Source organism: Columba livia, chromosome 17 (genome assembly GCF_036013475.1).
Source record: "Columba livia isolate bColLiv1 breed racing homer chromosome 17, bColLiv1.pat.W.v2, whole genome shotgun sequence".
In the NCBI taxonomy this organism is placed as follows: domain Eukaryota; kingdom Metazoa; phylum Chordata; class Aves; order Columbiformes; family Columbidae; genus Columba; species Columba livia.
In genome coordinates this window covers 5,109,115-5,137,001 of record NC_088618.1, presented here as the reverse complement: position 1 = coordinate 5,137,001, position 27,887 = coordinate 5,109,115, and the positions used below count along the sequence as shown (strand labels likewise).

The 27,887-nt window shown below is 50.2% G+C and overlaps 2 protein-coding genes across 7 annotated transcripts; one reads left to right on the top strand and one right to left on the bottom strand.

Moving 5' to 3' along the window:
• Positions 1-577: 577 nt before the first annotated feature.
• ACAD10 (acyl-CoA dehydrogenase family member 10) lies at positions 578-13,682 on the bottom strand. Of its 6 annotated transcripts, none has more exons than XM_065033510.1 (13): positions 13,543-13,682; positions 12,486-12,687; positions 11,819-11,967; positions 10,804-10,998; positions 9,043-9,201; positions 8,262-8,421; positions 7,676-7,817; positions 7,257-7,325; positions 6,287-6,468; positions 5,950-6,100; positions 4,938-5,083; positions 3,958-4,131; positions 578-3,118 (listed from the first exon to the last, which is right to left on the bottom strand). In XM_065033510.1, the coding sequence occupies exons 2-13, from the start codon at positions 12,649-12,651 to the stop codon at positions 2,970-2,972; spliced, it is 1,842 nt and encodes a 613-aa protein (XP_064889582.1). In that variant the 5' UTR covers positions 12,652-12,687; positions 13,543-13,682; the 3' UTR covers positions 578-2,969. The 6 variants fall into 6 exon arrangements, with proteins under 6 accessions (XP_064889582.1, XP_064889580.1, XP_064889583.1 ...); XM_065033508.1 differs by having other exon boundaries at positions 12,486-12,652; positions 13,543-13,680; XM_065033511.1 differs by lacking the exon at positions 7,257-7,325.
• On the top strand, positions 13,569-27,452 carry BRAP (BRCA1 associated protein). Its single transcript, XM_065033520.1, has 12 exons — positions 13,569-13,812; positions 13,959-14,117; positions 15,217-15,418; positions 16,160-16,349; positions 17,315-17,428; positions 17,928-18,076; positions 19,485-19,560; positions 20,171-20,309; positions 20,789-20,898; positions 22,229-22,318; positions 24,210-24,313; positions 25,212-27,452. The coding sequence occupies exons 1-12, from the start codon at positions 13,731-13,733 to the stop codon at positions 25,570-25,572; spliced, it is 1,776 nt and encodes a 591-aa protein (XP_064889592.1). The 5' UTR covers positions 13,569-13,730; the 3' UTR covers positions 25,573-27,452.
• The last annotated feature ends 435 nt before the right edge of the window (positions 27,453-27,887 follow it).

Genomic DNA, 27,887 nt, shown 5'->3' with positions numbered 1-27,887 from the left:
GCACAGGATCTCAGCCTCTCTCATCCTTGGCCACCCACATCCCCATGTTGTGCCCCAAACCATGGCTCCTGGGTGGCCCTTTTGGAGGTGGCACTCGTGAGAACTGCTGCTTTTGCTCCTCTTGAGCAGGACCCTCCCTTCCCCAGGGCTTCGCAGGCAAACCCAGCAGCACTAAAACATGATGGAGGAAACACCTTCATGGCAGCCCCAGCTCTCAGCCTCAAACTCTAAGCCTGGCAATAAAGGCTTGGGCTTGAGCCTGGCCTGAAAGATGAGATGGTGGGAGGTGCAAAGGCCAGATGCTGACTCAGAAGCCATCCCAGCAGTCTAGGCCAGGCAGATCCAGGCTCAGATATGGGCTCCCTGCCCCTTCCACAGCAGAGCCAAATGCAGGGTGTGTAGGTAGAATTTCACCCTGGAGCCTGGGAGAAACCCAAGCTCAGGTTACAGTTTCCCTACAGTGCCATGGTCCTTGTACCCCTGAGAGCAGGAATGTGGTGGCCATCCTGGGCAGATGGACGTGGCCTTGAGAAAGTGGGCTGTGAGGCTGCACCGCACCAGAGAAACTGGAGAAGAATTCAAAGAAGTATGCCCATCCCTTTAATATTGACTTAATACAAGATTACCCATTAGGAGCCCAGGAACTCCCAATTGTTCTCTCCTCGCTGCTGGTCTCTTCTCCCCAAAGAAACACAGGGAGATCCATTGCAGTCAGGGGACACTGGAGTCCTCCCAGTTCCTCATAACTCCAGGGGCCAGGCAAAGTTGCCCCTGAAGCCAGGAGTCCTCAAGGACCTGATTCAGTTCCTGCACCACTGACTGAAGCCCTTCTAGAGCCTGCAAGCAGCTGGGGGTGTTGCGCTGAAGGAGGAGAGACGCCCTGCTCCATTATCTTTATTCTCAAAATCAAGTCTTGCACCCCCACCTGACCAACTCTCCCCGCTGGGAGGTTGGGCTTGATGGCCTCGTGATCCAGGGGTGGGTTTTGCCTGACACCGATTGAGCCTGGCAATAAAAGTGCTGAGCCCAGATACAAGATAATAGCAAACACCATGGAAATTCAGAAGCTGCCAGGCTGCTGTGAGCGTGACTTCTCCCCCACCGGAGTGGCTGGTTGAGTCTCACGTCCGAGGCTCTGGTTTGGAGAGTGCTGTCCTGTGAACCACGTGGGACCTTCAGCTGGACATGGGGCTCAGGTCAGAGGGACACACCAGGTTGGGATCTGCTCCAGAGACCTGTGTGAGACTGAGACCAAAGCCCACGCGGGGCAAGTGAAAGGCTGCACAACACTGGCAGCGCAGCTCTGTGCCCCGTGCTTTGGCCAGACACACTCGTGCTTGCTCTGAAAGAGAAACTAAGCTTTGCTCTGCAACCTCAGAGAGGATCTCCCCAGAGAACTGTGAGGATAGGCAGCCCTTGGGACCAATGTGCAAAGTCTGCTGGCTCCCTATGTGGGATGTGGCCAGATCAGCCAAGATGCTGCCTCGTTCAGCCGAGAGCTCCTCAGCCAAGGACTTCTTGCTGCCAAGCTCGCTGGGACGAACCTCCCTCTGCCCCTGCGGTGCCAGCTGGCACGGAGCAGGCAGGCCCTTTCCCTTGGCCCTTGCCCAGCTCCTGAGCACAGTGACAGTCCCAGGCCAGGGCTATCTGGCTGTTTAACACTTCACTGCGTTATCTTTCTACTGCAAACAGCAAGACTCCTCCCTGAATTTCACAATACCCTTCCACAGCAAAGGCTGACCGTGCAGGGACAGTGCCAAGGGAAAGAACAGTGGGGTGGATGGGGAGGTGGCAGGATGAGGGGCTCTCTGCTCCCCCAGACAAGGAGCAGTGTCTCCACCACAAGCCCAAGGCACGGAGTAGAGACAGTGCGGCAGTCCTGACGATTGGTGACTCTCTCCCAGCTCTGAAGACGAGTGGTGGGAAGAAGGGTGAGGAGATCTGCTCAATGCTCAGATTCCCCAGATCTGCTGCTTCCCGGCTTTTCCACCTTCCCAGCAGATCAGCCGCTAAGCACCCTGCAATGCTGTCTGTGCTGGTTTCTGCCAGAGCACAAGGAAATGTTTCTGAAGGGCTGAACAACAGATAGGATTATTTTTTTGGCAGCTGAAAGGCAGTTAAATAACCCTCTAGAATTTCATAATGTCACTAGAATTCGTTAAGAATATAATCTTGGTAGCAACCCAAGGATAAGGATGTTTGCTTTCATGACGCGCTCTGTGAATGATTACTTAGGACACCACTCCCCACAGATCTGTTTGCAGCACCAGCCAGCACAGAGCCACAGCCACACCGATCCGCACCAGGGCCACCAGCAGCACCAGGAACTGGAAACACAGGGAAACCAGTTTGCAGAGCCCAGGCAGGGGACCTGGGTGTCCTGATACCTGAGGACTGACCTGACCTGCCTTGAAGGAAAAGACACAATTAAAACTCTCCAGTTTGAGACTTGATGCTCCCCCCATCTCTGGCACTGACCCACCACACAACCGTGGACGAGTCACTTTGGTAGCTGGTTTCTGCTTCCTCCCCACCACACCAGGAGTGGTCACTGTCGCTCATTTTTGAGGGTTCAGGGCTGCAGCAGCACCTGCTCTGCACAGGAGAGCCCAGGACAGTGGCAGGGCCAAAGTCCAAGTGCCGTCCCGGATCCTGTGCTGCCGAGGGCATGATCACACTCAGCTTATCACTGGGCAGGCGACTGTTTGGTGATGGGGATATCTGCAGGGACAGCCTCTGCCAGGGGGAGCAGCAAAGAGAACACGAAGGAAGGAAGCTGTGGAGGTGCAAGAGCTCCCTGCCCTACCTGAGGGACCTCCCAAGGAAAATTAAAGAGCATTAACTTTGCCTTTCCAACACAAAGGCAGCAGCAAGGCTGCCAGGGGAAGGGAATGAGCGATCGTTGGGCTGGCAGGTGTGGGAATTCCACTAGCTTTGGTGTCAGGACCTTGGTGGAACAGCACCAGCGATTACAGCTTGGCTGGTGTTAATCTGCTCATTGTGGAAGTGGAGGGGAGGCTGTCAAACACACGGAATCCTTCTTTTATGGCGAATTCCCAAGCCAGGTCAGCCACAAACTCTGTATCCTCTGGGCTGCTTTCACCTGGGGTTGGCATCCCTGGGGACGAGAGAACAGGACATCTTTATTTGAAAAAGCCTGTGTTATTTAGTCACATCCCAAACGGAGCCATGTGCCCTTGTCTGGGCCAGCCCAGCAGGACTTGAGAAGACTCCTCTCTAAAGAATAGGAAAATAACGTTTTGTTTTGCTCTCATAAAGAATCCCAGGCCAGACCTGCTGTATGCAGATAAACAGCACTGAGTTCACACCACCCCCCTGCTTTCCAGTCTCACTTCCAAGGTGGGGCTTAGTTTGAAAGCCTGAGAGCTCCACCTGTAGGACACGGCTCTGAGCTCTGAACTCTGCTCAGTTCCCCCATGAAAGGAAAGTGACTACACAGCAACCTCCGGGCAGCACAAACAGCAACAGCCCAGACCACGCATCCAGCAAAAAGCAGCTGTTGGGGAAATGCCATGTGTATGCTCCCATTTTGTGTTTACAGGACACATCTTGACTAAAGAACGCAGCCTCACACCCTCCAGAGCGTATGCTGGAGCAGGGAGGCAGCTCTGGGTGTCACAGGACCTGTTCACGTCCTTCTTGCCTACATGGAGCAATAACTTGCTGGATGATTGCTCCCACTTCACTCAGCTCCAAACACAGAGGTGAACCAAGATCTCTCATTTTGAGCCCTTATTTCCCATAAGAGCTCTACACTGAAAGCACCAGGCTGCCAGACACGTTGCTCTTTGCTGTAGCACCTGGGATTTGGAGCTCCCAGGATGTGTCAAACCCTGGAGCACATGGTGCCGGTCTGATCTCCCCATTTGGTGTGAGAGCTCTCCCCACCGCGGTGCTCAGGGATCTGTGCTGGAGACCCGCGGTTGGGCTCCTCACCTGCCAGAGCGCATTTGTGGAGTCCCTGCAGCATCGCAGCCAGTCGGAAAAAGGCAAAGGCCATGTAGAAATTCCAGTTCTCAGGCAGCTCCATTCCCATGTGGTCACAGTACATCTGGGAATACTCCTCTGCTGTGGGGACTCCCAGGTGCCGCAAATCACATGTCCTCAAGCCTGGAAGATGCAAAGAGGCAACAGTGAAGCAGCAGATGGTGAGGGGCTCAGGGGTTTCTAGGGATGTAGTGACATTTGCGGCAGAGCCACACAGCTGTGGAGCAACAGAGACACCTGCACCCCTCCAACACCTCCACCACTGCTGTGGGAGTTTCACTCAGGTGAAACATATACAGGACAGTTTTCTTCATTGGGGTGAGTTTGTGAAAGCAGTGATTGCTGGATTTTCCTCCTAAACAATGGAGTAATTTTCCTCTCTGTTTATCCCTATATTGGTTTTTTTTAACAAACATTTAACTTTGTGGACAAACCCCTTCTGGGCTGGCTCTTTCCCACCCAAAAGAGTTCCCCTGCTTTATAGCTGAAGTGAGAGGGAAAATGATCCAAACTCATCTTTAAGGCAGTTTTGCAAGCTGTGAAGCAGGGCTCTTCTGTGTGGGGACATCCCTGGCAGGACTGCCAGCAAAAGTCCATGTGCATGAACAGGGTGATGGTACCAACCGGTGATGATACCAACCGGCACAGGGAGCTCATGGCAAAGTATCTGCCAAATGGGTGGCAGAAATGAGACAAAGTGGGGATGGGGCAACTGTGGGCACATTCTGCACGTTCAGAAAGATGTTTCTGCCCTGGAGGGATGGAGAGGAGAAAGGGCAGAGCAGGGAATATGGCAGGAGACCCACAGCCCTTTCCAGCTGCAATGAGCCCAACTGTTCAGCTGAGCTCTCTGGGCAGGAGTTAATCCGTTTCTGAACTCCAGTTCCTCTGTGTGTGTGTGTCAGATGTGACTTTGCTGCTCTCTGTACCTCTCAGTGCACTAAAGTGAGGTGGCAGGAAGAAGGCCATACAGTTATTCGCCAAATCAGAGATGGGATCTCCCAGGGTTGAGAGCTTCCAGCCAAGGACAGCAAGGACTTCTGGCCTGTCTGGGTGAAAGACCAGGTTGTCTATCCTGTATCAGAGGGAAAAAGAGATCAGAAAAGTCTCAAGAGAGAGGAAAATATCTCAGTGTTCAGCAGCAGCAGGTGCTTTCCAGTGCTCTTCACTCTGTACAAAAATTGCTGAGTCCTTTGGGAAGCTGCACAAGTGAAATATTAATTTATGCAAGCAAAGGTCAGAGAGGACAGAGATTACTCACTAGTGAACTCGCTGGTTAATGATGAACTGAACTGCGCTCTGAAGAATGAAACCAAGTTATTCAGGGCTTTCGATCATTAGCAGATGTTACAGGACAGGCTAGCCAAAAAGTGAAGCGGGCAAGTCACTGTCCAGGGGGATCTTCTGGTCATTTCCAAGGCACATGTCTCATCTCTGTCCTGAGCCACCACGCTCCTGCATGGCGCCGCCTGTAACACTGGCAGGTTTTGCCACACTCCCTGCAGCATCTCACCAGCCACTCAAACTCTTTAAGCAGCAAACATCAGCTGATTTCTGAGTATTGCAGATGCAGTTGATGATCCCCCAGTGTCAGACCAGTGTTTGCAGTGGCTGGGTGAAGAAACTGTGAGATTGGAATCGGACATCAGGAGTCCAGGTTTTCAGTTCCTGCCCCAGTTTCCCTGCTTGAAGCTGCCATGGATCAGTAGGCAGATAAACACCGGGGAAAATATGAGGTGAAAGATGTGAAGGGTTTTTGTGGCCTTTTAGGTCGCATTACCTGGGGGATGCTGATGAGAGCCAGAGCCCAGCTGTCATGCTGCTCAGTAGCTGCTGCACCAGCTCAACTCAGCATCTACTTGGAATTTGAATAATCCTTTACACTCTCCCTCTCTACCACCTGGGATGTGTTCCAGGGCAGTGCTGTCAGCCAAGTGGTACCTGAAATCCCCATGCACGACTGTTGTCTTCTGAGATTCAGGAAAATGCAGAGGCAGCCACTCGATGAGTCTCTCCATGGCTGGGATAATGTGAGTTTCCATAGCTCGATACTGCTTTGTCCAGGTCTCAACCTGCTGCTGAATGTAATTACCTGTAACAGAGAAACAAGGGCTCTCAGGGAGAGGGATGGGCACAAAGAGGCTTCAAAAAAGATGCATAAAAGCTGCATGCAGAAAAAGTCAAACAGCCAAGAAGATCTCAGCCCAGCACGCTGAGAAAAGCTCTGAGGGTTTCATTGTGATTTCCAGGGGACAAAGGACATGCAGCCTTCTCTCACCATGCTTCCCGAAGTCCTCCAGCTTGGCTGCTCTCAGGTTTATGCTGTGAATCTGGGAGAGGACTTGACTCATGGCAGCATAAATACCCCTTCGCTGGTGAGGCTGCAGCGCAGGGAGGGAGATGTCACTGTAGACACGGCCAGGACAGTGCTCCATAAGGTAAAACGGTGTGCCGAGGGTGCTGGGGGAGCAGGGTGGAACTCGTGGGTTTGAGGTTAATCCTGCTACCTGCCACCCCTCAAATCTCACCTGCATGGCAAGGTGAAGAGCAGCCTCCACAGCACTGGGCTCAAGCTCAACTCAGACTGCCAGCCAGTGGCAAACAGCTGTGGTATCACCAGTCCCTGTCTCTCCAGCCCCAAGAAGTGACCTCCAGCCCCAGGAAGGGACATCCAGCCCCAGGGAGCAACCTGCAGCCTGGCTACAGCACCAACCATCTCCCTGCCTCCCCTGCAGCGAGCTCTGCAGCGGGGCTGTCACACTGCTCGCACACACCACGAGCGGTGGACACGCATTTAACTGCAGTGCAGAGGCTTTGTTACCGCAGCCAGCAGAGACCCGAGCGCAGCAGCGCTGGCTGAGGGCTACACGGGCTGCTCGGCTTGTGGACTTGCTGCTGTCACTACTGTAGGTTTTGGGGCAAGTCTGAGGTCTGGCAGTTAGAAAAATCACCTCCTTATGGGAAACCTGAGCATACTGAGTCAGCAGGAAGCCCTATGACACTGTTTTATTGTGGCTTTTCAAAGGAAGACAGCATTTTGATTAATTGCTAAAATAAGGGCAACCCCAAATCAAGCCAAATAAAAGTGCTGCTGTCCTTTGAACTTCTAGAGGCTACTTGAGGAGGGCAAACGCTAATTAGGCTGGTGTACTTTGTGAGGTCTAGCCCCTTATTCCTTCCTCTCCTTGTCTTTGGGGAATCTGGCTGAAGCTGTCAAGCACAGAGTGAAAGCTGAGGGAGAAGATTACCTGCTGTCCTCACAGAGAGAAAGTACAGTGGGAACAGGAACGCCAGCCTCAGCGAGTGCCTTCAGTACCCTGCCAGGGCGAGCCAGAGAGCTGTGTCAGCACAGAGGCACCGGGGAATCGATATTAGAACTGCTTTGTTGCTAGGCAGACGCATAAGGCAAAGAAAGAGTCCTGTGCTGGGATTTAAACACACTAAACTAACATGGCTGGGGGTAGGGGAAAGCAGCACACCAAAATCTTTGCAAGGCCCAGAGCCCTGAGTCTCCGAAAATGCAAAGGGACGTCACATCAGCCTCCCCAAAAGTGTCCTGGTGCTCTGTTGCTGAGGCGGAGATCTCTGCCCTTGGATGGGCTTGTTTGGAATCTCCCGCAAGAAGCTTCCCCAGGCAGCTGCCACGAGGAGCACGGCTCCTTCTCACCTGTATTCCCTGCCAACAGAAGGACCTGAGGGACACCACAGGTCACAGGGCTCCTTCTTCACAACCAGCAAGTGATCACCAAACTTGACGCAGTAGGTCCGGGTGGACTGTCCATGGCCAAACTGCCGTAACACGAGTGGGGCTGGGGCATTGAGAGCAGAGGGTCAGCAGACAGAAGCAGGAGCTGGGTTATTTATCACCATTTCTCCAGATTTTACTTCCCCTTCCTGTGCTTGGGTCTGAGATCTCACTTGCAGCAATCAGGAACCTACACTTTGTTCCTGTGTCCCAAATCTTTGGGGAGCATGGGAATCGCTCACAGATGGCTCACAGGACAGGAATATTCTTGGCATCTCTTTAGTAACTTGTCCTCAACGCCTCCCAAGTAAGGAAGTCCTAAAATGTTGTTTCCCGTTTCTGGGAAACAGTGGCAGATCACTGAAACCTCAACAGCCGCAACATTTGCTTGGAGATTAGGGGCCTTTCATTAATATTCTTTTTCAACCCATCTGTCATACGATGGAAAGAGCCAATGGCTCCAGAATATGCAAGCTTTCAGGCTGAAGAGCAAAAAGCACTGCAATACCTTTTGCCTCATCGCTGAGAACATTTTCAAGGTACTTCTGCAGATTCTCTCTGGGGATTTCCATGCTTGGTCTCACTGCACGAGTATATGGAACAAACCCTTGCAAAGGAAAACCCAGATGGGTTTCCAGCTCTTTGAGTGCTGCTCCTGGATCATCGACCTGCAAGCAGGAGAGAGAGAGAAACGCTGGGTGACAGAAGATAAAATTGCCTGGGAAAGAGAGAGCTCTGCACACTTGTGATGCATTTGTTTGTGAGTCCAACAGCACTGATCCACTGAGGCACAGGGGAGCAGAGGTCACTCGTCCCACCAGTCTCACCCTTGTCCTTTCCCCTGCTGAAGTACAACCCTGTGCTCACTGTCTCCAAAGCCTGGGGGTTAACCAGTCAGGCACCAGCTGACACATCCATGAAGCCTCAGAGCTACTAGAAATGTATTAAATATGTCTTATTTTCTCACATCTGATGGATGTGCTTGTCTCAACCTTAGGGATAGGGATGTTCTCTAACGGGAACTGAGGTCCATAAAGGAGAAGTGACTTCTCTGAGGTTACACCACCTGTTGTGTTTAGGGCTGTGGATGAAACAGGCCAGTGCAGACTTTGCCAGAAATCCTCCCTTTTAACCTCACCACATCCTGTAGGAATAAGGACAAGGTGAAACAAAAGGCTTGGTAACACGAGTCTGCCACTGTGACTGAAAACCTTGAGCTGTTCAACTCAAACACATTTTCTGGACACAGGAACCATACCCCAAGCTGACCTGGTTGCTTTACTTTGTACCTTCACTGTTTTAATGCCAAGCTGGGCTGCGGCTTTTAGGTTCTGGCTGCTGCTGTCGAGGAAGATGGATTCCTGGGGCTGAATGCCCAAGCGCTCCAAGCACAGCTGGTAAACATGAGGATCTGGCTTGCACGTTCCTTCCCGATAAGAGTCAACCATCTAGGCAACAAGAAATGGATTATGCATGTGCTGACTGTGACCACAAACATCTGTGCAGTGTTGGAAATGGAGGGTGGAAAAGAAACTGACGGTCTAAATAACATGTGAAGTAAAGGACACGGGGATGGAGGGCTGACAGAGCTGGACAGGATGTGATTCCAGTGACGGCGTGGGTGACAATTGGTTTTGGCTGTGGCTATGCCAGCTCAGATGAGCTAAACAGGATCAGCCAGCCCTTGGATGGAAGATATCCAAGGAGATGTCACAATGTGGGAGACACTGGATGTCCCAGGTGGTGCTGAATCAACTGCTCAATGCTGTCCAAGAAACCCTTGGATCGCAGCGCCTTCCAAACGATCTGGAGAAGCGGAGTCCTGGCCACCGCACCTACCAGCCACGCCAAAGCAATCTGCGCAGCCGCGGAGCTGTTGGCCATAATCACCTGCCCCAAATTTGCATCAAAAAAGTCTCGAGTCAGTCTCTGAATACTCACATTGCCCTCACAACCATAAAAAATTCAAATAGTGTTTCACCCCTGCGCTGATAAACACTCTAGGAATATAAATGAATCTATTAGATAGACATAAAAGCCAATCCTAATGGAAATCCGCATTCAATTAAGGTTTTTTCCCACTAATTACTGTGCGGTGCTGTTGCCTGCTGTTACAGAAGAGCCGCACCGCAGGAGCGATGACACCGGATAGGCCGTGGTTATTAAAGTGCTTTGAAACAGTGTGGGATGAAAGGTACCACAGAGCATCCCAACGGAGCATCGCTCCACGGCGAGAACTTCACAGGCACCAGTGTCACCAGGGCAATGCACAGGAAGCTGAGTCGATAATGACATATTGTTGACAAGATGACTTTAAACAGTCCCAGGTTTTAAATGTATTGATATGACTCTTCTTTGCATATTTTGTTGTCTCAGTCAAGGCTATAAAACAAACTCAAGTCACGAATAAATTCCTGAAATTCAAAGATGTGAGCTGGGGCACACAAAAATGCAAATTTTCTGTTATACTGAGGTGAGTTAAAGGCCTGTTAAAGTGAAGCCACTCGAACCAGCCTGGAGGTCCATGGCTAAACTTCTGCTTCGTCTCTGCAAAAGCAAAACGGGAGCGAGGTCTCTGCCTCCCCATCAGCACTCACGCCAACAGGTCGGCATGCTGGGACAGTGGGATTTTTCTAATATGGGGGATGCTTTGCAATTCCTTGGGATGAAACAAGCTTTAAAAGAGTAAGGATTAAATATAAAGCAAGCAGGAGCACTGGCTAATAACATTTATTTCTTGCATGATGTTCCAGCTTCTAAGCCCTTTACTGACATGGCTACCTGTGCTTGTTACATGTACCCTTGTGGTCGTGTGGGCATTTTGCAATGAATTTTCAAATGCACAAGTACCTGCCACTCACTCAGACCCTCTTCCAGGCCCAGTCACTACCACAAATTATGCCAGGAAACATTTTTGCAGACTGTTACATTTATGCCTAATTAGGTGCTGCTGGTTGCCATTCATTTGGTACCCACACATACAGAATTTCAGTTGCAGCTTTCTATAGCCCTAGCTACAGAAATGCATTTTGGAATCCATCCAGGCTTACCACATCAAAGTGCTTTCCCTCAAGGGGCAGAAAGCTCCCTCCACGCAGCAGACAGAGGTCCTTGCTTAGAAGAGCTGTCTTAAGACCTTCTGCACGGATACACTGTACTGCTTCTGCCATGATGGGGAGCTGTTTTATCATCTCATTTCTGATTAAATCCAATAGAAAAGAGTCCACTGGAACACAGACATTTGCCTAAGAAACCAGAGAGACACCCCCAAGAATGATAATTAGCCATTTTTAAACAGGGAGGAAGATAAGAGTGGTTGGGTAGGTGGGTTGCCTGATCATCTTATTTTGTTGTCCTACTGCCTTTGGCAGCAGAAGGCAGTCAGTGAATCTCCCAGCTAAATTGCTTAGACCAAATAAACAAGTGTTCCCACGTTACTAATTCTACAGGAGCAGCAGGAGAGATAAAAAGCTGATTTTGGGAAAGAGAACTGCACTAGGACTGTGCCTGCCATGGAGTCACAGCAGGTTACAGAAAAATACTGCTTTACTACTCAGCAGGCAGGAAAGGAATCTATATTTTAGACTGAGCTGTTTCAAAAATTCTTTATTCAAAAGATTATTCTTGCACTGTGGTCCTGGAGCTGTGGTGGAGGAGCTTCTGCTGATCTTAAGGACCTTTCTCGGAGACCATGGTCTCCATCCATTCAGTGTGCTCATGACTGAACTAACAGCCAAAGCCTTTCAGCTGATCTCTGACTCTCTGACTTCTCATCTTGGCTTATTCTAGACATGTGTTGAAAGAAAAAAAGTTATGAAATATGCAGGAAGAGGCTGGTGGAAGTGAAGGCAAATGCAGCTGACCAGCCTGCCTGGGTACCAGAATGCTGAAGGCAGTGAAAAGTCTGCCCAGATCAGACAGCAACGGTAAATGAATGGTAATTCCAGACCCTTCTATCAAAGGATTTATTTTAAAAGCCCCTCTTTCCTCTCTGAACCTCCACATTGTAGGATCCTGTTTCCCTGCAGTCAGGAAATACAAAGAGAGGAGGGGGAGTCGGCTTACGATCTCAAAGCACTGCTGTCCCAGCTCCTGCAAAAACTCCGCGCTCGTCAGCTCTCCTCTTCCGTACTTCAGCGAGGGACTATTTTCCCCTCCAGAGAGCAGAGCTTGCTGGATGGTGCCGGCTGGAACACAATTCCGGGCTTCCCAGTCTACATAGAGAAAAGTAAGAAAAGTAAGAAAGCAGGAGAGCATGTGTGGTGTCATCAGGACTGGGAAATCAGCTTAAAATCCCTCTGAGGTCTGATACAGTGACCAGCTCTCATGAGAACCAACATGCTGGACTGGGGTAATTTACCCAGACACAGACAGAAGAACTTGGGGTCCTTCCTCAACTAAAAGCTCTGGTTTTGGTGTGGTATCCTTGGGATGAAAACACGGAGTTCCTAACATGTCCTGAAGGATGGTAACAAGGTTGGGTGGCACCAGCCGGTGTCATTACAGGACATTTTCCCAACCAGACAGGTTCAGACCCTGATCTGGAGCTGTCAGCGTGGTTGCCAGTTGCTGCCAGTTCTAGTATTCTGATGGCACAACAGGGCACCATGGTCATCGTCGCAAGTTCTTGAATCTCTTCCCAGAACCAGAGGCAGCTGGCAGAGACACCTGAAATTTATTTCCCCTCCACACACAGAAACAACAGGAGCAAATGAGAAAGGAGAATACACACCCGCGGCTGTCTTGTGAGGGGACGGGAGGAGAACTCCGCTCGCCTCAAAGATCACGGCTTTATAATGGCACCATCCCGACCGCCACCGCCAAATTAACCCCCTCGGATGCTGCCGGGTCCTGGCACGGAGCAGGTGAGGGGCACGGGCGAAGCTCCACAGGTACATCCTGCAGAAAATTCACAACGGGCCTGAGGAGATAGGCTAGGAGGCAAAGCGTGGAATTACGAGGGTGAACATTTATTCATGCACATGAAGTGTCCCAGCCAGTTTGTGGTTTTACACAGGGTCCTTACACCCTTCACATTTTCAGGTCCAACATAATTTGACCACTCACTGACACCCACACTCCTGATCGCTTGTCATAGCAAAAGTTTGCAAAGTGACTCTATTTTTGCAGCATTCTCATTGCTTGTCTATTGATCCGGGTGTCCCCGGAGTCAGTCTTGCTATGGCTCCTTTTCCACAATCCAGGCAATGCTGAGGGCGTTAGAGGGGCTATATCTCGGTTATCCAGGGGTATCCTTTATCCTTCATGGACAGCTCTAAGCCTTGAAGCAAAGTCCTTATTTCCAGGCCCACGCTGTCTTTTCATTTATTTAAGCATTAACCATACAAATGCCTGGCAACTGAGCTGCAAGATACTAGTGTGGTGAGTGTGAGGGGAAAGTTTAAAAGTGTTTATTTTTTGTCCGTTTGTGTTTTGGGGGGTGTTTGGTGTGCTGGTTTTTGTTTGTTTTTTTCTGGGAGGTGCCACGGCCTAAAGGGATGGAGCCCGGCCCCTGCGGCGTGGCTGCGTTGCCATGGTAACGGGCCTGTCGTTCCGGTGCAGGCCCGTCCAGGCACTGTCCCCCTTCCACCCCCAGTGCCCCACCCCTCAGCCCCGAAGCCACCCTTGTGGAGCCGGGGCACGGAGCGGGGTGCCCGGCAGGGACGAAGGGATCCTCTCTTCCCTGCCCGGCCCCCTTAGGCCTAGCCTGGGCCAGGCTTTGCCAGGAAGAGGGCAGGACTTCACCGCGCCATTTGCCCCCCCAGCCCCCACATCTCGCGAGAACTCACCCGAAAACCTCGCGAGAAGCAGCCGGGAGCCGCTCGCAGCCCCTAGCGCCGCCGTCCCCCGCCGCGCCGCCACCTCTACGTCATCGCGTCGGCGCCGTGACCCCGGCGGGGTCGGAGGGCAGAGGGGCGGGAGGCGGCGGCGCTGCCCGGTGTCCGTGGGGCTCCTCGGGGCGCGGCGGCCCGGGCCCATGAGCGTGTCGCTGGTGGTGATCCGGCTGGAGCTGGCCGAGCACTCCCCGCTGCCCCTGGGCTTCGCTTACAGCGCGGCTGGTGAGTCTCCCCGCTCCGCTGCCCTCGTACCGGGGCGCCCGGGGGCGGGTGGGCCCTGCCTGTGGCCCCCGAGGCCCCCGGGGTCTGTGTCCCGCTGGGTGCCGGTGCCGGGACTCCGCTCCCAGCCGCCTCCTTTCCCTGCGCAGCCCCGGAGATGGCGGCGGAGAGCAGCGGGGCGGTCCCGCCCGCCGTCCCGGCCTGTCTGGAGGGGAAGGGCCCCGGCGAGCGGGCGGCGATTCTGCACCAGCACCTGGGCCGGCGGGAGATGACCGACGTGATCATTGAGACCATCCAGCCGCGGCCAGGTACGGCCGGGGGCGCGGTGCTGCTTGTGGGGCTGGGGTCGTACCCACTCTTGTTGCGAAGGGCCCAGCGGTGGGAGGTCTGTGTCTGTGTAGGGGTGGCAGGGACGTTCTGGGTTTGGGGGTGTCCGGTCAGTCGTGTGGTTTGGGAAACAGAGAAGTGAAGGGAGATGTGTTGGGGTCTGGACAGGGGAGCTGGCTTTTGCTGGTTCTTGCTGGCAAACATCACCCGCGCTGGAAAGGGCTCATTTGGAGCACAAGTGTGATGGGAGCGGCTGAGGGACCTGGGGGTTCAGCTGGAGAACAGGAGCTGAGGGGAGACCTTCTGATCTCTGAACTGCCTGAAAGGAGCTTGGAGCCAGGGGGGTCGGGCTCTGCTCCCCAGGAACAAGCGCCAGGAGCAGAGGAAACGGCCTCAAGTTGCGCCAGGGGAGGTTGAGGTTGGATCTGGGGAACAATTTCTTCCCCAAAGGGCTGTGGGGCATTGGAACAGGCTGCCCAGGGCAGTGCTGGAGTCACCATCCCTGGAGGGTTGGACAGACGGACATGAGGTTCTCAGGGATATGGGGTATGTCCAGGGGTGGGTTAACGGTTGGACTCTGTGATCTTGAGGGTCTTTTCCAACAAAAATGGTTCTCTGATTATATAACTTACTTTGGGCTGTGCCACAGGCCGGTTGGTGTTTTGTTGACTGTTCAGCTCTTCAGACATTAAATTCCCTCGGGGGAAGTTTCAAGCTGGAAACTTCAAGTGTCGAGTGTCGGAGCCGCTGCCAGAGCGGGGCAGGAGGAGCAGCCGCTGCTGCCGGGGTCTCCTTGCCCCAGCTCAGCAAACCAGCCCCAGTGCTCTGTGTTCCACTGGGCACTGTACAAACCTGTGCCCGGCTGGATCCGCAGCGCTGGGACCTGCCAGGGGCTTGCACCGAGTCCGGTAACACTGGAATTTCCTCTGGAGCAGCAAACCTGAGAAATGTCTCGTTCTGCTGCTTCCCGGGGTTTTAATTTGTCTCCTCGGGTGCTGGTGTGTGTGCAGGCTGCGCGTAGGGAACAGCAGACGTTTCTGATGCGCCATCAGTAATGTGGAAACTTTTGATTTGTAAAAGATGAAACAAAAGCTGGCATGGAAGGACGAAAATCTTCAGAGGCTGCGTCTGCCGAGGACAAAAATAAACACGACGATCAGAGTAAAGAGCGTGAGGTTGCTCCAGACTCGCCCTCAAAACAGCTCCCGGACCAGATTTCCTTCTTCAGCGGGAATCCCTCCGTTGAAATTGTTCACGGCATTATGCATCTGTACAAAACAAAGTAAGAACGCTTGAGTAATTGTAGCTCTGGTGGGTACAGGGCTCCTGAGTAATGCTGCAGCCCGGAAGGGTGAGTCGGTCACCCTGGGGCGGTGAGCTGAGACAAACAAACAGGACGGTGACTCACATCGCGAGGGCAGACGGTGTCTGGTGGTGGTGGTGGAGCCGCCCCAGGTGGGGAAGGCTTGCGCCAGGGCTGTGAGAGCGCAAAACATACACCGGTTCCTAAAAAATGACGTTTGAAAGCAGCTTCTCAAGGGATTCCAGAATTAAATTGTGATCTCCGGGGTCTTGGTGGCGGGTCTGAGGAGCTGTCGGAAGCGGGAGGTTTCATCTCGTATTTCAGGGATTATAGTTCTATGTTGTTCCGCTATAATTGTGTCAGAAGACACAAAATGGGCATTTGAAATAGTAACAAATGTTGCTCATTTGTTCTAAGAACAGTTCTCAGCATCTGCGGCTTGCAAACTTCAACTGTTTTTTTTAGAAAAACAGATATAAAATTATTCCTGACAAAACCATTGTTTATTAGAGCTGCCCAGTTTAATCTGTTGCTACAGAGAAATAGTTCCAATGCTTACCGCAACCCCTGGCTTCTCCTTAATATCTACAAACGTGCAAAAGGAGATTAAGGTTGACAAAAAAGTTACTGCAGTGACTGCGGCTGTTGGGAGTGTGATATATCCAGCTCTGCCATTGTCCTCTGAAACGACACGAGGTCGTGTCCCCATTCTCTTCCCAGCAAGATGACCTCTCTGAAGGAAGACGTGCGGCGCAGTGCCATGCTCTGCATCCTCACAGTCCCTGCGACCATGACCAGTCATGACCTGATGAAGTTCGTGGCTTCTTTCTACGAAGTCATTGAGCATATGAAAATCATCCGAGATTCTACTCCCAACCAGTACATGGTGCTGATCAAGTTCAGCTCGCAGGTAAGCGCCGGAAGTCCCCGTGCTGCAGCAGGGACAGCACTGTCACACGCAGCTGCTGTTCCGGGCGCTGCCTGGCTGCGCCAACCCACTGTCAGACAAAATCGCGCTTTACCCTTGGAGAAAGTGACCTGTCCTGGTGCCCAGAGCTTTCCCGGGGCTGCTGGCTGGGATTAGTCCCACACCTTGACCTGGAGACAGGTGTCTGCCATGTTCTCACTGTCCTATTTCTTGTTGGCAGCATATTTTAAAATATATTTAGCACAGGTGTGGAGAGGCTGAGGCACCTGGTGGGTTCAGCCTGGAGAACAGGAGGCTGAGGGGAGACCGTTCCCCCACTGGCTGCGTCTGCAGGTAGCAAAAGCAAATCTCATGGGCCTTTGTGCTCCTGGCTGGAGTGAGCAGGAATGCCCTGGATATGGCATTCAGCTAATTTGCCTCAATTTGGTGTGATCATTTGTGAAAGGAAGGGTTTGGGGAAGTTACTGAGGGAGAATGGGTGGTTTATTTGCCAGTTTGTTTTTGGTTCTGCTTTGCACGTGACTCTCGAGCACGGTTCAGAGCGTTTCTGAACTGTGGCCAGTGGAGTGGATCCTCTCCCTCCATTAAATTATCGTTCCTCTCCCTGACACAAGTCTCGGTGTCCTGCGCTGCAGCCTCTCACATTTTTGTAGTTTGCAATTTGCTTTGCAAACGCACTTAAATTGCTGACGAAGGGCAAAACAGATGCTGAAGGGAAATTCATTATTTCTGCTGAACACTCAAATATCAGGGTCGCTGTCGCTGCTGGGAACTTCACTTCTTGTCTTCGAGTGGTGACGCTAAACCCCATGCGAGATGCAGGAGCTGTTTGAAATATCTTCTCTGGTATTATAAGGGAGAAGAGACGATGCAGCAGATTTCTCTTCCTCGATCGTATCAGCTGTGAGTTTTCTCTCTTTACCTGGTTTCCTTTGTTTGGTGCCCAGGCTGACGCAGACAGCTTTTACATGGCGTGCAACGGCCGGCAGTTCAACTCCATAGAGGAGGACGTTTGCCAGCTGGTGTACGTGGAAAGGGCTGAAGTCTTCAAATCAGAAGATGTAAGTTTGTTTGGCTTTGTTTTCCCTGCGCTTCAGAGAGTTTTCACAGGATTACTTGAACTGGACAGAATGCTGCAAGAACTGCTGAAGTGCATCAACCCAAACCTCTTTCAGGGCTGTTGCTTCTTGGGAGGGTTTGTCTGGTGAGTTCATGGGCTTCGTTCCTCACCACTGCAGCATCTCAGCTCCACCTGCTGTGTGGAGCTGATCTGGTGAATCCAGAAAACAGCGCGAGGCCGATGGCAGATGCAGCAGCTGCACCGAGCCCGTGCTGTGATGAGGATCCTGGTTGTGCCCTTGTAAATGTTGTGGATCACTTTATTTTTTGGTTTTTTTTAATATTTCTAACCACTGTGTAAACTTACATGATGACTTTGTAGCATTTGTGTACCCTGGTGGAGGCACGAATGGGGAGATGTTTGCCTTTTTTTGATGTGGATGTTTAATTGATGGTGATTAGAAGGTGCTGAGCAATTTGTCTCTGCTTGTTCCTTTACAGGGAGCCAGTCTGCCTGTGATGGACCTGACAGAGCTCCCGAAGTGCACGGTGTGCCTGGAGAGGATGGACGAGTCCGTGAACGGGATCCTCACCACGCTGTGCAACCACAGCTTCCACAGCCAGTGTCTGCAGCGCTGGGAGGACACCACGTAAGAGGCTTTTCTTTATTTCCACATCTAAAGCTCTATTGTGATTGTGGCGCTTACATGCTGACAAGACTGGTTCTGCTCATCAGAATGTGGGGGCAGGAATTACTGCAAGTTCTAATGCTCTTTTTTTCCCATTAAGGGACTCCCGGAGAGAAATCTCCCCGCCAAAAGTAACTGAACAGTGTTCCCCTGGGCCTTACTGCTAAAGCAGGAAGGGAATTGTAGAGTTAATGTGGATTATTTTAAAATATCGTAAGATAAAACACTGGGGCAAACAGCACTGGATGCACACACAGCTCTTTTTCACTCAGTCTGATCATTTGTTTCCTTGGCATAACTGAGACTGTGCTATAGAGAGATCTGCGCATCCGGATGGAGCTTAGGAATGTTTTTGGGAGCCCTGCAGTTGTACTGTCTTACTCAGATGGTGGGAGATGATGAAGAGTTACAGAATCATTTTGGTTGGGAAAGACCTTTATGATAATAGAGTCCAACCATTAACCCAGCGCAGCCAAGTGCACCTCTGAACCATGTCTCTGTACCATTTATAAGCCAAAGTAACAGAACCTCAGTAAGGTCAATCAGATTTGTAGCTATTCAAGTTTACGGGCTGCTTTGTCCCATAAATCAAACCCGGTTTAAATTTGAAGCAGCGGAACTTAGCCGGTGTAAGAGCAAGATCCAAAATAGCACTTAAATATCTAATATACAGTTTGAGCAGAACTTATGCTCTCAGTCTAGAAGAACGATAAAAGAAAATCCCTGTCCGCTTTGCTTAGGCGCCATGGAGGCTGGAAGTGCCTCAATTTGTGTAGAAAGCTGACTGCGATCCAACAGTCTCCTCCCTTGAATATTTCTGTAGCTTATCCAGCAGCTAATGAAAAATACATAAACAGTCCTGGCAGCAGGACACAGGGGCTGTTACTCTGCTCCCTCACCGAGCTTCTAGCACTGAGGGTCCAGCCAAAGTTTCCTTCTGCTCTCGGCTCGTCTGTCTTTCTGGCAGTGCAGTGGTATCGTTTAAAAAGAAACGATAGTTGTCCTCTCTGAAACAAGTGTTGCTTGAGCTCAGCCATGGCTTTTTTCTGCTTGCTGGCAGCCCCACTGAGGCTTTGCGTTGCAGATGTTCTCTACACCTGGACTGCAGCAAAACCAGATCAAACTGAGACTGAAATGGCTTCAGAAGAATTGTTCTTAGTTCTCCTGTCCCCTGCTGGCTTAAAAACAGTTGCCTTGTGTGGAATGGAGGCAAATCTGAGCGGGGTAAATGTGAACTGGGAGATGCAGGCATATAGGGAGTGTCCCACTGCACAAGGCATTTACTTTGAGGTCTCTGGCTCTCCTTTTAATTACCATGATATTAAGATGGAGCTCCTTGTGTCTAATCATGGTGCTTATTGCCCTCCAGGTGTCCTGTCTGCAGGTACTGCCAAACGCCCGAGCCGGTGGAAGAGAACAAGTGTTTTGAGTGCGGAGTTCAAGAAGTAAGTAGGTGGGTGGATGGTGAGTGAGATCTAGACTCGATCTGACTGCACAGCTGCTCTGGTTGCTTTTGGGGTTAATTCTGTGGCTGCTTTGGGGCTGAGTTTACCAGTCAGTGGTGAATGTGCTTTCCTTTTGAGTTGGAATCAGGACTAGGATCTTACCTCCCAGGCTTCCTGTTCTGACAAATCTTTCTGGTTCTTAGAAAGAAGAATTAGTCCATAAGCTGATCAGAGTGTGCGTGATAATGTGTGTAATAACACGCAGGTATATTGACATTGAACTTGGTGTTCCCTTCTAGTCTGTGCTCTTGCTTTTGTGGTCTTGCTGAGGTGCCTCGTTCATTTGGTAGCCGAGGCCATTCTTCCATCCGTGCTTGTGCTCATCTCTCAATATACACAGGCTTGTAATTGGCTTGAATGAGCAGGAACCTCCTTCTCCTCAGCCTTCCAGCTGAGCAAAGCTTCAAAGAGGAAGGGGGAAAAGCAAATGCTGTTTGCTTTCGAAGGAAGCGACTGGATGTCCGCAGCATCAGCAGCCCACCCGTGTCAGATCCCGTGTTCTCACCACTCGACAGCGTTGTATGTACAGAACTTTCTGTTCTCTTGACAGAACCTTTGGATCTGCTTGATCTGTGGGCACATCGGCTGCGGGCGGTACGTGAGCCGACACGCTTACAAGCACTTCGAGGAGACCCAGCACACCTACGCCATGCAGTTGACCAACCACAGAGTCTGGGACTACGCTGGAGGTAAACGCTCCGCATTCCCCTCTTGTAGGGTGACCTTGTTTGTGAAACACCTTTCAGGACCCCTTAGGAAGAGTATTTGTGGTGGAGTTTACTTAGAGATGAAGGGGTTTGCATCTGTACTAATACCTTGTCCTTTGGGAACATCCATCTCCTCTCTAATAGCAGTTTTCTGGGTCTGGAGCAGATGGAGGAGGGAGAACATGATTCTGTAACGAACCAGGGCAGCCCTGCAGTCTCTGTGGAATGTGTGTGTTGTTCCCTTTCCATCAATTTGCCCTGAGGTATGGGAATGGGCTGTTGTAATAAATATCCTGTAAGGTGTCTGTGCGAAGTCTGCTAAATAACAAATACATCTGGTGTTGGTTTTCTGCCGTGCTGATGTGCTGGTGCAGCAGTCTGCGCGGTTAATTGTGCTGCAGAAAGTGTCAACCTGGGTGTTTGAAGCCAAAACTCCCTGCGGTTGAATTTTCTCTCTTCAGATAACTACGTCCATCGACTGGTTGCAAGTAAAACTGATGGGAAGATAGTTCAGTATGAGTGCGAGGGAGATATGTGCCAGGAAGAGAAAATCGATGCCTTACAACTAGAGGTAAATATTTTGGCTTGTTGGGCTCTGCATTGTGCTGCTCTGTGGAAGTGTTTCAGATCCAGCAACCACTACAGGGAAATGATATCAGCTGATGCAGCAGACCTGCTCCCTGTGCATAGGCAATCATTTTCATGTAGAAGCAGGATGTTTTTACTGCCTTTTTTTAAAAAAAAAAACAACAAAAAACCCTTTTCTTGGCTCTGCAGAGCCAATGCAGCGAAGCGTAAGCTTGTCTGACACCAGCCCTGCTCTGCTCCCTTCTCCTGAACAGATAATGATTATTTCGTACCTGTTGGGCAGCTTCTCCTGCCCCAGCTAGAGAGGTGAAGGAGAGAAACTCAAAATTACCGCTCCACTGAGTAAATATATTGCAGCCTGATTTCAGCTGCATTAGACACAATGGTATCTGAGGAGGAGCAGCCCACAGAGGCCAGACTTCGCAAGGTTATTGCTCAAATAAATATTTGGTTGCTTTTCTGAGTAACATTCAGATGCTAAACCAGCTATTTTTAACCCTTTTTTTTTCTGAGAGACTGATGTTTAAGACCTCTCCATGTAGCTTATGATCTAAATGTTTTTGGAGAGAATGATTTTGACAGTGTATTTTGCTGCTCTGATGTTACTGAGGTTGTTCAAGGCTTTTTACACGTTTAATTCGGTAGTAAATGCGTAATTTGCTGTTTGCCAGCCTGATGATAAGAAATGGTCATGTTTTCCAACCTTCTTATAACCCATTTGCAGAACCAGAAGGGAAAAGACGGGCTGTAAGGCAGATATCCTTGTTCAGGTGCCAAAATAACATTGGAATGGGCCACACACGTTGGAGAACAATAACTGCGAATAGTTATTCACAGCTGAGGATGCTTTCCCAGAGATGTTCTCCCAGTGAAGCTCGATATGAGCATTTACCCTCCTACCTTGGGTTTTGGGCTGTGAATGGGGAATTCAGCAGCTCGGCCTCTCGTGACAGGAGCGGTTGATGCTTCGTTTTCCTGTGGAGTGTAAAACTTGCAGAGATTTATTGCTACTAGAATGAAAAATCTCTCTCCTCTTTAAAAAGCTCTTGGCATGATGCTGCCTATGGCTTGGTGGAACTTTTACTTGATCCTTGCCATTGTGATCTATCCTAGACTTCCAAAAATCAAATTATTTGATTTTTTGAAATCAAATTGGTGAAACATCTGCTGTGCACGTATGTTCAGTATGTCCTGTATGCTCCATTTCATCTGCTTAAATCAATTTGTTTATAGGAGCCCTTTGGGCTTCTTAATCAGCATAGCTGCCCTTATGGCAAAACTGATTGTTTTGGGTCTGTTTGCTGTGTTTATAGTACTCGTATTTGCTAACGAGCCAGCTGGAATCGCAGCGAATCTATTGGGAAAACAAGATTGTCCGAATAGAAAAGGATACGGCTGAAGAGGTGAGCTCTGCTCTGGCCGTGTGTGAAATTCTGCCGAAACGCGGCCCCGGACGCCGTGAAACGGGACACGGAGCCGTTCGGCCTCTCGCGCAGCCCGAGCGTTGCGTGACGTGGCCCCACGTCGGCTGTTCCACTGGCGGCTGAGAAAATTGGCTCCAAGACGTAGCCCTTATCTAGACGCTCAGGTCTAGCAATTTGCTGCTCAGTGGTGCGGAAGGAGGTAGATTGCCACCTAGATTGAAGGTTGATTTAAACGTGCTGCTCAGGAAATGGCAGCAGTGGGGAAAATAAGCCCGCGCTGCCGCAGGATCCCTGCCTGCCGCTGCCATCCGTCTCGCTGACACGTATCTCTGGAGAAGGTTAGTGTAGCATAGACAATATGACTCTAATTTGCTCGGCTGCAGAAAGTGGCAGCAGGCTCTCTGCTCCAAATGCATATTGATTTGCCCTTTCTTTTTGATCCCCTGTCTCTCCTCATCACCCTTTGGGAAAAGTTCGGAGTCTTGTCCTATAGAGCATTCTGGAGGCAGGACTGCTTTAAAATGTCACCAGCAAAAATCCAATGAGAATGTTTTAATGCTTTTTATTCTATGTAAATCTTTTCAACTAGGCTTAAAGTGACTCAGGATTTAAGGTTGAGTCCTTAACTGAACTTTCTGCATGACTTCTAATTAACCATTTAGTGTCTGCAGTTAAGTAGTGATTATGACTGTTGAAATAGTGGCCATTGATCTTGGTCTAAAGAACAGTCCCAGAAATCTTATAGAGAGCCCTATAAAAGGAAAAGATACAGTGAAAATAATCTTGCACACGACCAGGAAACGTGATCCACAAAGAAACTTCCAAGTGAAAGGACTGTGATACGAGCCCCAAATGTGGTTTCATGTTTAAAGGTCCTTACAAGTTTATTCATGGCGCTTGTTCCAGGCAAGTCTTGTTTGGATCGGTGCCACCGTGCAGTGTGTTCCATCACCAGAGCTCAGGCTCCTTCCCCCAATTAACCATCAGCTGCATAAACATCCAGTGATTAAGGCTGGAAGGTTTAAAACCTGCTCTGCATTGACTCTGGCATCAGTGGAGGCACCACCTGTGCTGACACTGACCTTTATCCAGATTGCTCCTCCAGGAAAGCGTTTTTCCTTCAAATTCCTCTTTCCATTACATGCAAGCACACTTTTGATGCTAATACAGAGGAAACAAGCATTTCTGTCTATAAATCTCCCATGAGTCTTACATTAGAGACGTAGCTGTGCTCTATGCAGTGGCTAGAGCAGGAGAGCTTGGTTTCCTGCAGCCTCGAGTGGGAAGCGGAGGGGAAGAGGAAGCCGACGGCCGTGTGTTTGTGCTTGCGTTTTGCATGAGTAAGATATCGGTGTCAGTAGGTCACTGCCTTATGACAACACGTTGCTGAGTCAGTGCTGAGCAACGTAGCACATTAATATTCAGACTTCGACCATACTTAGTTGAGGTTTAATTTAAAATAAGCAAAACCCCAACATTGTAAAGCCTTCAGGGGGAAATTTAAGTTTGGTGACGGACACAAAAGTCTGAGAGAATGGCTAAATGAACGCTTAACTGCACTCAATGAGAAGTTAAGGATCTGATGCAGCTTTTGTTTCAATGGGGTGCCTGGCACAGATTTGCAGCCTGAGTTGCTTTTCTGTGTGAGCAGCTTCCACGGCAACGTGGTCCTTCATTGGGGTCCAGCAAACTGTAAACGCAGAGGGTCTGCACCAAAATTCAGCTTCTTAGATTTCTTTTTTGCTCAAAGCTTTTGCCTGTTGGATAATAGTAATTGGTCAAGGGCTAGAGACCGCTCTGGAAAAATGAATGTCATAACGAAAGGGCAGAGAACTTTGATCTCTTTGAGACTGTGTGTTTGTTTTTACAGATTAACAACATGAAGACCAAATTTAAAGAGACCATTGAGAAGTGTGACAGTCTGGAACAGAGGCTGAATGACTTGCTCAAAGAAAAGCAGTCTGTCGAAAGGAAGTGGGTACCGCTGCCAGGTTCAGTTCCATGCAGCCATTAAAACTCCGCGCGCTGACATCCAAAAAAAGAAAAACTTGCTATTCCTGGGCAATTTTGAGCTATTTAAACTGGTATACTGAGAACACAGCTTATCTTTTTCAAAAAAGCTCTCGTTTCTGTAGGTGTTCACAAATTGAAAGTGCCTGTTGAGCGGAACGCGGCTTTGGGGCTCTTTGACGTGGTCGGCATATTTAGCGCTCAGTAATCCCCCTCTGCCTGCCCTAAGGAGACGCCAGGCGGCCTCACAATTGGTGGATACATCCAAAGAGAGGAAAACCGGCTCAATGGAGGCACCTCACCCAGCGCAGGGAAAAATGTAGATCTTAGCAAGTGCCTGGATCTTCAGGGTCTGGCACTGGGAGCCCCTGACTGCCCGTAGCTCTCCCGTAGCTCTCCAGGGACCCCACAGAATCTCTGTGCCCTTTTCGGTGCCTATTCCGTAAGCTGCAGATGAGTGTTCGTGTTACACTCCCGTGCTCCCACACACACCCTGCCCATTGCCTGTGTTGGCCTTTGGTACGAGGCGGAATTGCCGAACTTGTCAGGGAAAGGATTCTCCTGGGTTGTGCAGCTGGAGGGACAGAGGAAGGATTCTGCTTTGCAGCGTCCCACTCCACATGCAGGTGACACCGCACACACAAGCCTTAAACTGGGTAGAAAATCCTGGGGGGATTTCAGAGTCTTCTTGCGTTGCCTCCCCTTGCCTGTTTTTTGTCAGAAAACTGAATTCCAGGTGGTGGTGGTGGGTCTGGGGACAGCTGGGGGTCCGTTGCCCCGAGGAATGGAGGTCAGAAGGCTGCAGTGGTGTTTGATCTTGGTGCAGTGCTCTACTCTTCTGATCTGTGCTTCTCTCTGCAAGGTGTTCTCAGCTGAATAACAAAGTGGCTAAGCTTTCCAACGAGCTGAAGGAGGAGCAAGAACTGAACAAGTGCTTGCGAGCGAATCAAGCCTTGCTGCAGAACAAACTCAAGGAGGAGGAGAGAGTGTTAAAGGAAACCTGCGAACAGAAGGACCTGCAGATCTCCGAGATCCAGGAGCAGCTGCGGGACGTCATGTTCTACTTAGAGACGCAACAGAAAATCAATCACCTCCCAGCTGAGACCCGCCAGGAGATTCAGGAAGGACAGATCAACATCGCGGTGGCGTCTTCTGCCGGCTCCTCCACGGGGGGCACGGGGAAACCTTCCTCCAGGAGAGGCCGTGGCAAGAGGGGCAAGTGAGAAGCCGAACGCCCCGCGCCCATCCAGACAGCGGCTGTGCTGGGGTTAGGCCAGGCTCAGCTCTCAGGACTCCAGCTGGGAACACCCAGTTCACTAAAGCTCAGCTAGAAATCGTCTTTGGAGCTGCTCATAAAACTGGCTGCCAGTCCCTGGAGGTGTCTGTGGTATTTAAAAGCATTTCACTGCACTATTTAGCTGGTTTTAGGCAGATCTTTACAACCATTTTGCCTTCCTACCTTTCCAAAGCCCCTCCTGTCATGCATTTGACTTTCTTCTCGGAGAGTGTACGGTGTTGGGGTGGGCAGGTGTGTATGTGTTAAACATCGCGTTCCTGCCGGGATGCTGTAGAGTAGCGTGTGAGGCTTCTCCAGTTCTTCTCCTGGATTAAAAGTATTCTCAATTCAGAAATTATTTTATTTAAGAAACAGTGTAAATTAGCTTATATACATCTCCTTTGAGTATTTGCAGTCCTGATGCTGCAGAACTACTAGTGCAGGAGTAGAACTGTAGTTTGGAAATAAAGAAAAAGGAGTGATGTGTGGAAAATAAACCATCTTAGTGGTGTAAGAAATTAAATGAGTCCTAAAGGTTTGTAATTTGGGATATTAAACAATTTAAGGGACTTTGCTACTATCTCTTCATTTTAAAGATGGCTTTTGAAAGGCCAGTGCTTGCTGCCTTTGGGGCAGAAAGTATGAAAAGTTTTATATTCTGGACGCTGTTTAACGTGGTTATTTTGCATTATTTTAATTTCTACTGATTAAATAGAGCCGTCTTTGCAAAGACGGGTACGCGTGATGAGCTCAGATCCTCCCGGAGCGCGGTGCGGGGCTGCACGGGGGCTGTGTTGTTGTAAGTCCCGGTGCTGTGATGCTCAGAACAAGGTGGGGACAAAGAACAACACAGCGATTTTAAATCTCTCATCCCTCCCACCCGTACCAGCCTTTGGTACGAGATGCAGCTGTTGCGTCCAGCTCCCGGGATCCCTTCGCGCTGCCCGTTCTGCTCCAAGACGTGGCTCTGACCAGCATCTTGCTGGCAAAACTTCTGTGTTATTTGCCCCAAAGGTGTGCAAGACCTGTAAGGGGAAGTTGTGGACAAATCAGGGTTTTTTTGTAGGTTTTCACTTAAAATAGACACCAGACTTGATGCTCTTGAGTTTCACCCCGGGGTGGAGAAGCGACTGTCCCGGTTGCTGTGTCGTGCTCAGTAATCCGAGCATTTATAGGCTAATTCATTATTAAAAAGGGCCAGGGGAGTCCTGCAGTTGGCTTCTCGGACCACAGTATGATCCTTTTCTGTTGTTCCAACTGCAGGCACAGTCTTGATCTTAGTCTGTAACACTGGAAACGCAGCTCAGACTTACCTGCTCCAAACCGGAACAAAGAAATAAACCAGCTCGTCCTTTATTGCCCGAAGTCGTTCTGTTTGGCCAATTGAAAGGAATGAGTTACAGTAACTAGAGTGATTCTGGGAAGGTGAGTCCTTATAAAGTTCCTGACTTTGTGGGTGGGAAGTGTTGAGCTCCCTCACTTGGAAATCCAGGGCACTTGTTCGGGCACTTGCTGTATCCACCACCTGGGTTTGATCTGCCCCCATCATCTGAAACTTCCACCTTTTCTAACTTTGTAGCATGAATGTAACCAACTTTTCTAGTGTGTGGATTGTACAACCAGGCCTCTGCCTTCTGGGACTTGTTCTAGGGACCTAAAGATGTACAACACAGCTTGCTCTCCTATAGAAACTATTTTATTTAAGATATATTTTTACACCCTCTAAGATCCTCTGACCTTTTGCTGACAGCTTGCGTTGTGTAGAACACTAAGATGCTGTACTGTATCTTGGAACCAATTTTCAAAAAATGTGATTGAAAATTAAAAGAGCGTGCGGTTATTTATTTTGTTTGTGCATTCGGCTGGAGGAGCAGGGAGAACAACACACGCGACTTAATCTTTTTGAAGTCGTCTGCTTTTTAACGCAAAGGCCAAGGTGTCCGAGTGAGCTTTTTGTTGTGTTTGGGCTGGGGGAAGTTTGGTTCAGCGCAGCTGATGCGAGCAGATGCCGCAGGGTAGTTACCGCTGGCTCGGGAGAAGGGAGCAGCTCGTGCAGAAGCAGCGCAGGTTGTTGAATACTCTTGTATTAAATGAAATTACCCCCAGTCTTCGACTCCCTTCCAGCTTCTCAAATCATCCCACGTGCCGAGGGAACCTCTGGCACCCATCGGGCTGTTTGTTTGTGGCTGTAAATCCCCTGGATCCCCCAAGAGCCCGCTCCCCGTGAGCCTCCCCTGTGGTGGGACCGCACAGGGCAGACAT

What these genes read in the sequence shown, in the direction of transcription:
- BRAP (XM_065033520.1), top strand. Translation starts at nt 13,731, where the DNA reads ATGAGCGTGTCGCTGGTGGTGATCCGGCTGGAGCTGGCCGAGCACTCC. An exon ending in GACCATCCAGCCGCGGCCAG is followed by an intron (nt 14,118 to 15,216) that starts GTACGGCCGGGG and finishes GATTTGTAAAAG; the next exon opens with ATGAAACAAAAGCTGGCATG. An exon ending in TTGAGTGCGGAGTTCAAGAA is followed by an intron (nt 19,561 to 20,170) that starts GTAAGTAGGTGG and finishes TTCTCTTGACAG; the next exon opens with AACCTTTGGATCTGCTTGAT.
- ACAD10 (XM_065033510.1), bottom strand. Translation starts at nt 12,651, where the DNA reads ATGTACCTGTGGAGCTTCGCCCGTGCCCCTCACCTGCTCCGTGCCAGG. An exon ending in CCCTCACAAGACAGCCGCGG is followed by an intron (nt 11,968 to 12,485) that starts GTGTGTATTCTC and finishes TTCTCTATGTAG; the next exon opens with ACTGGGAAGCCCGGAATTGT. An exon ending in TTGGCATTAAAACAGTGAAG is followed by an intron (nt 8,422 to 9,042) that starts GTACAAAGTAAA and finishes TCCTGCTTGCAG; the next exon opens with GTCGATGATCCAGGAGCAGC.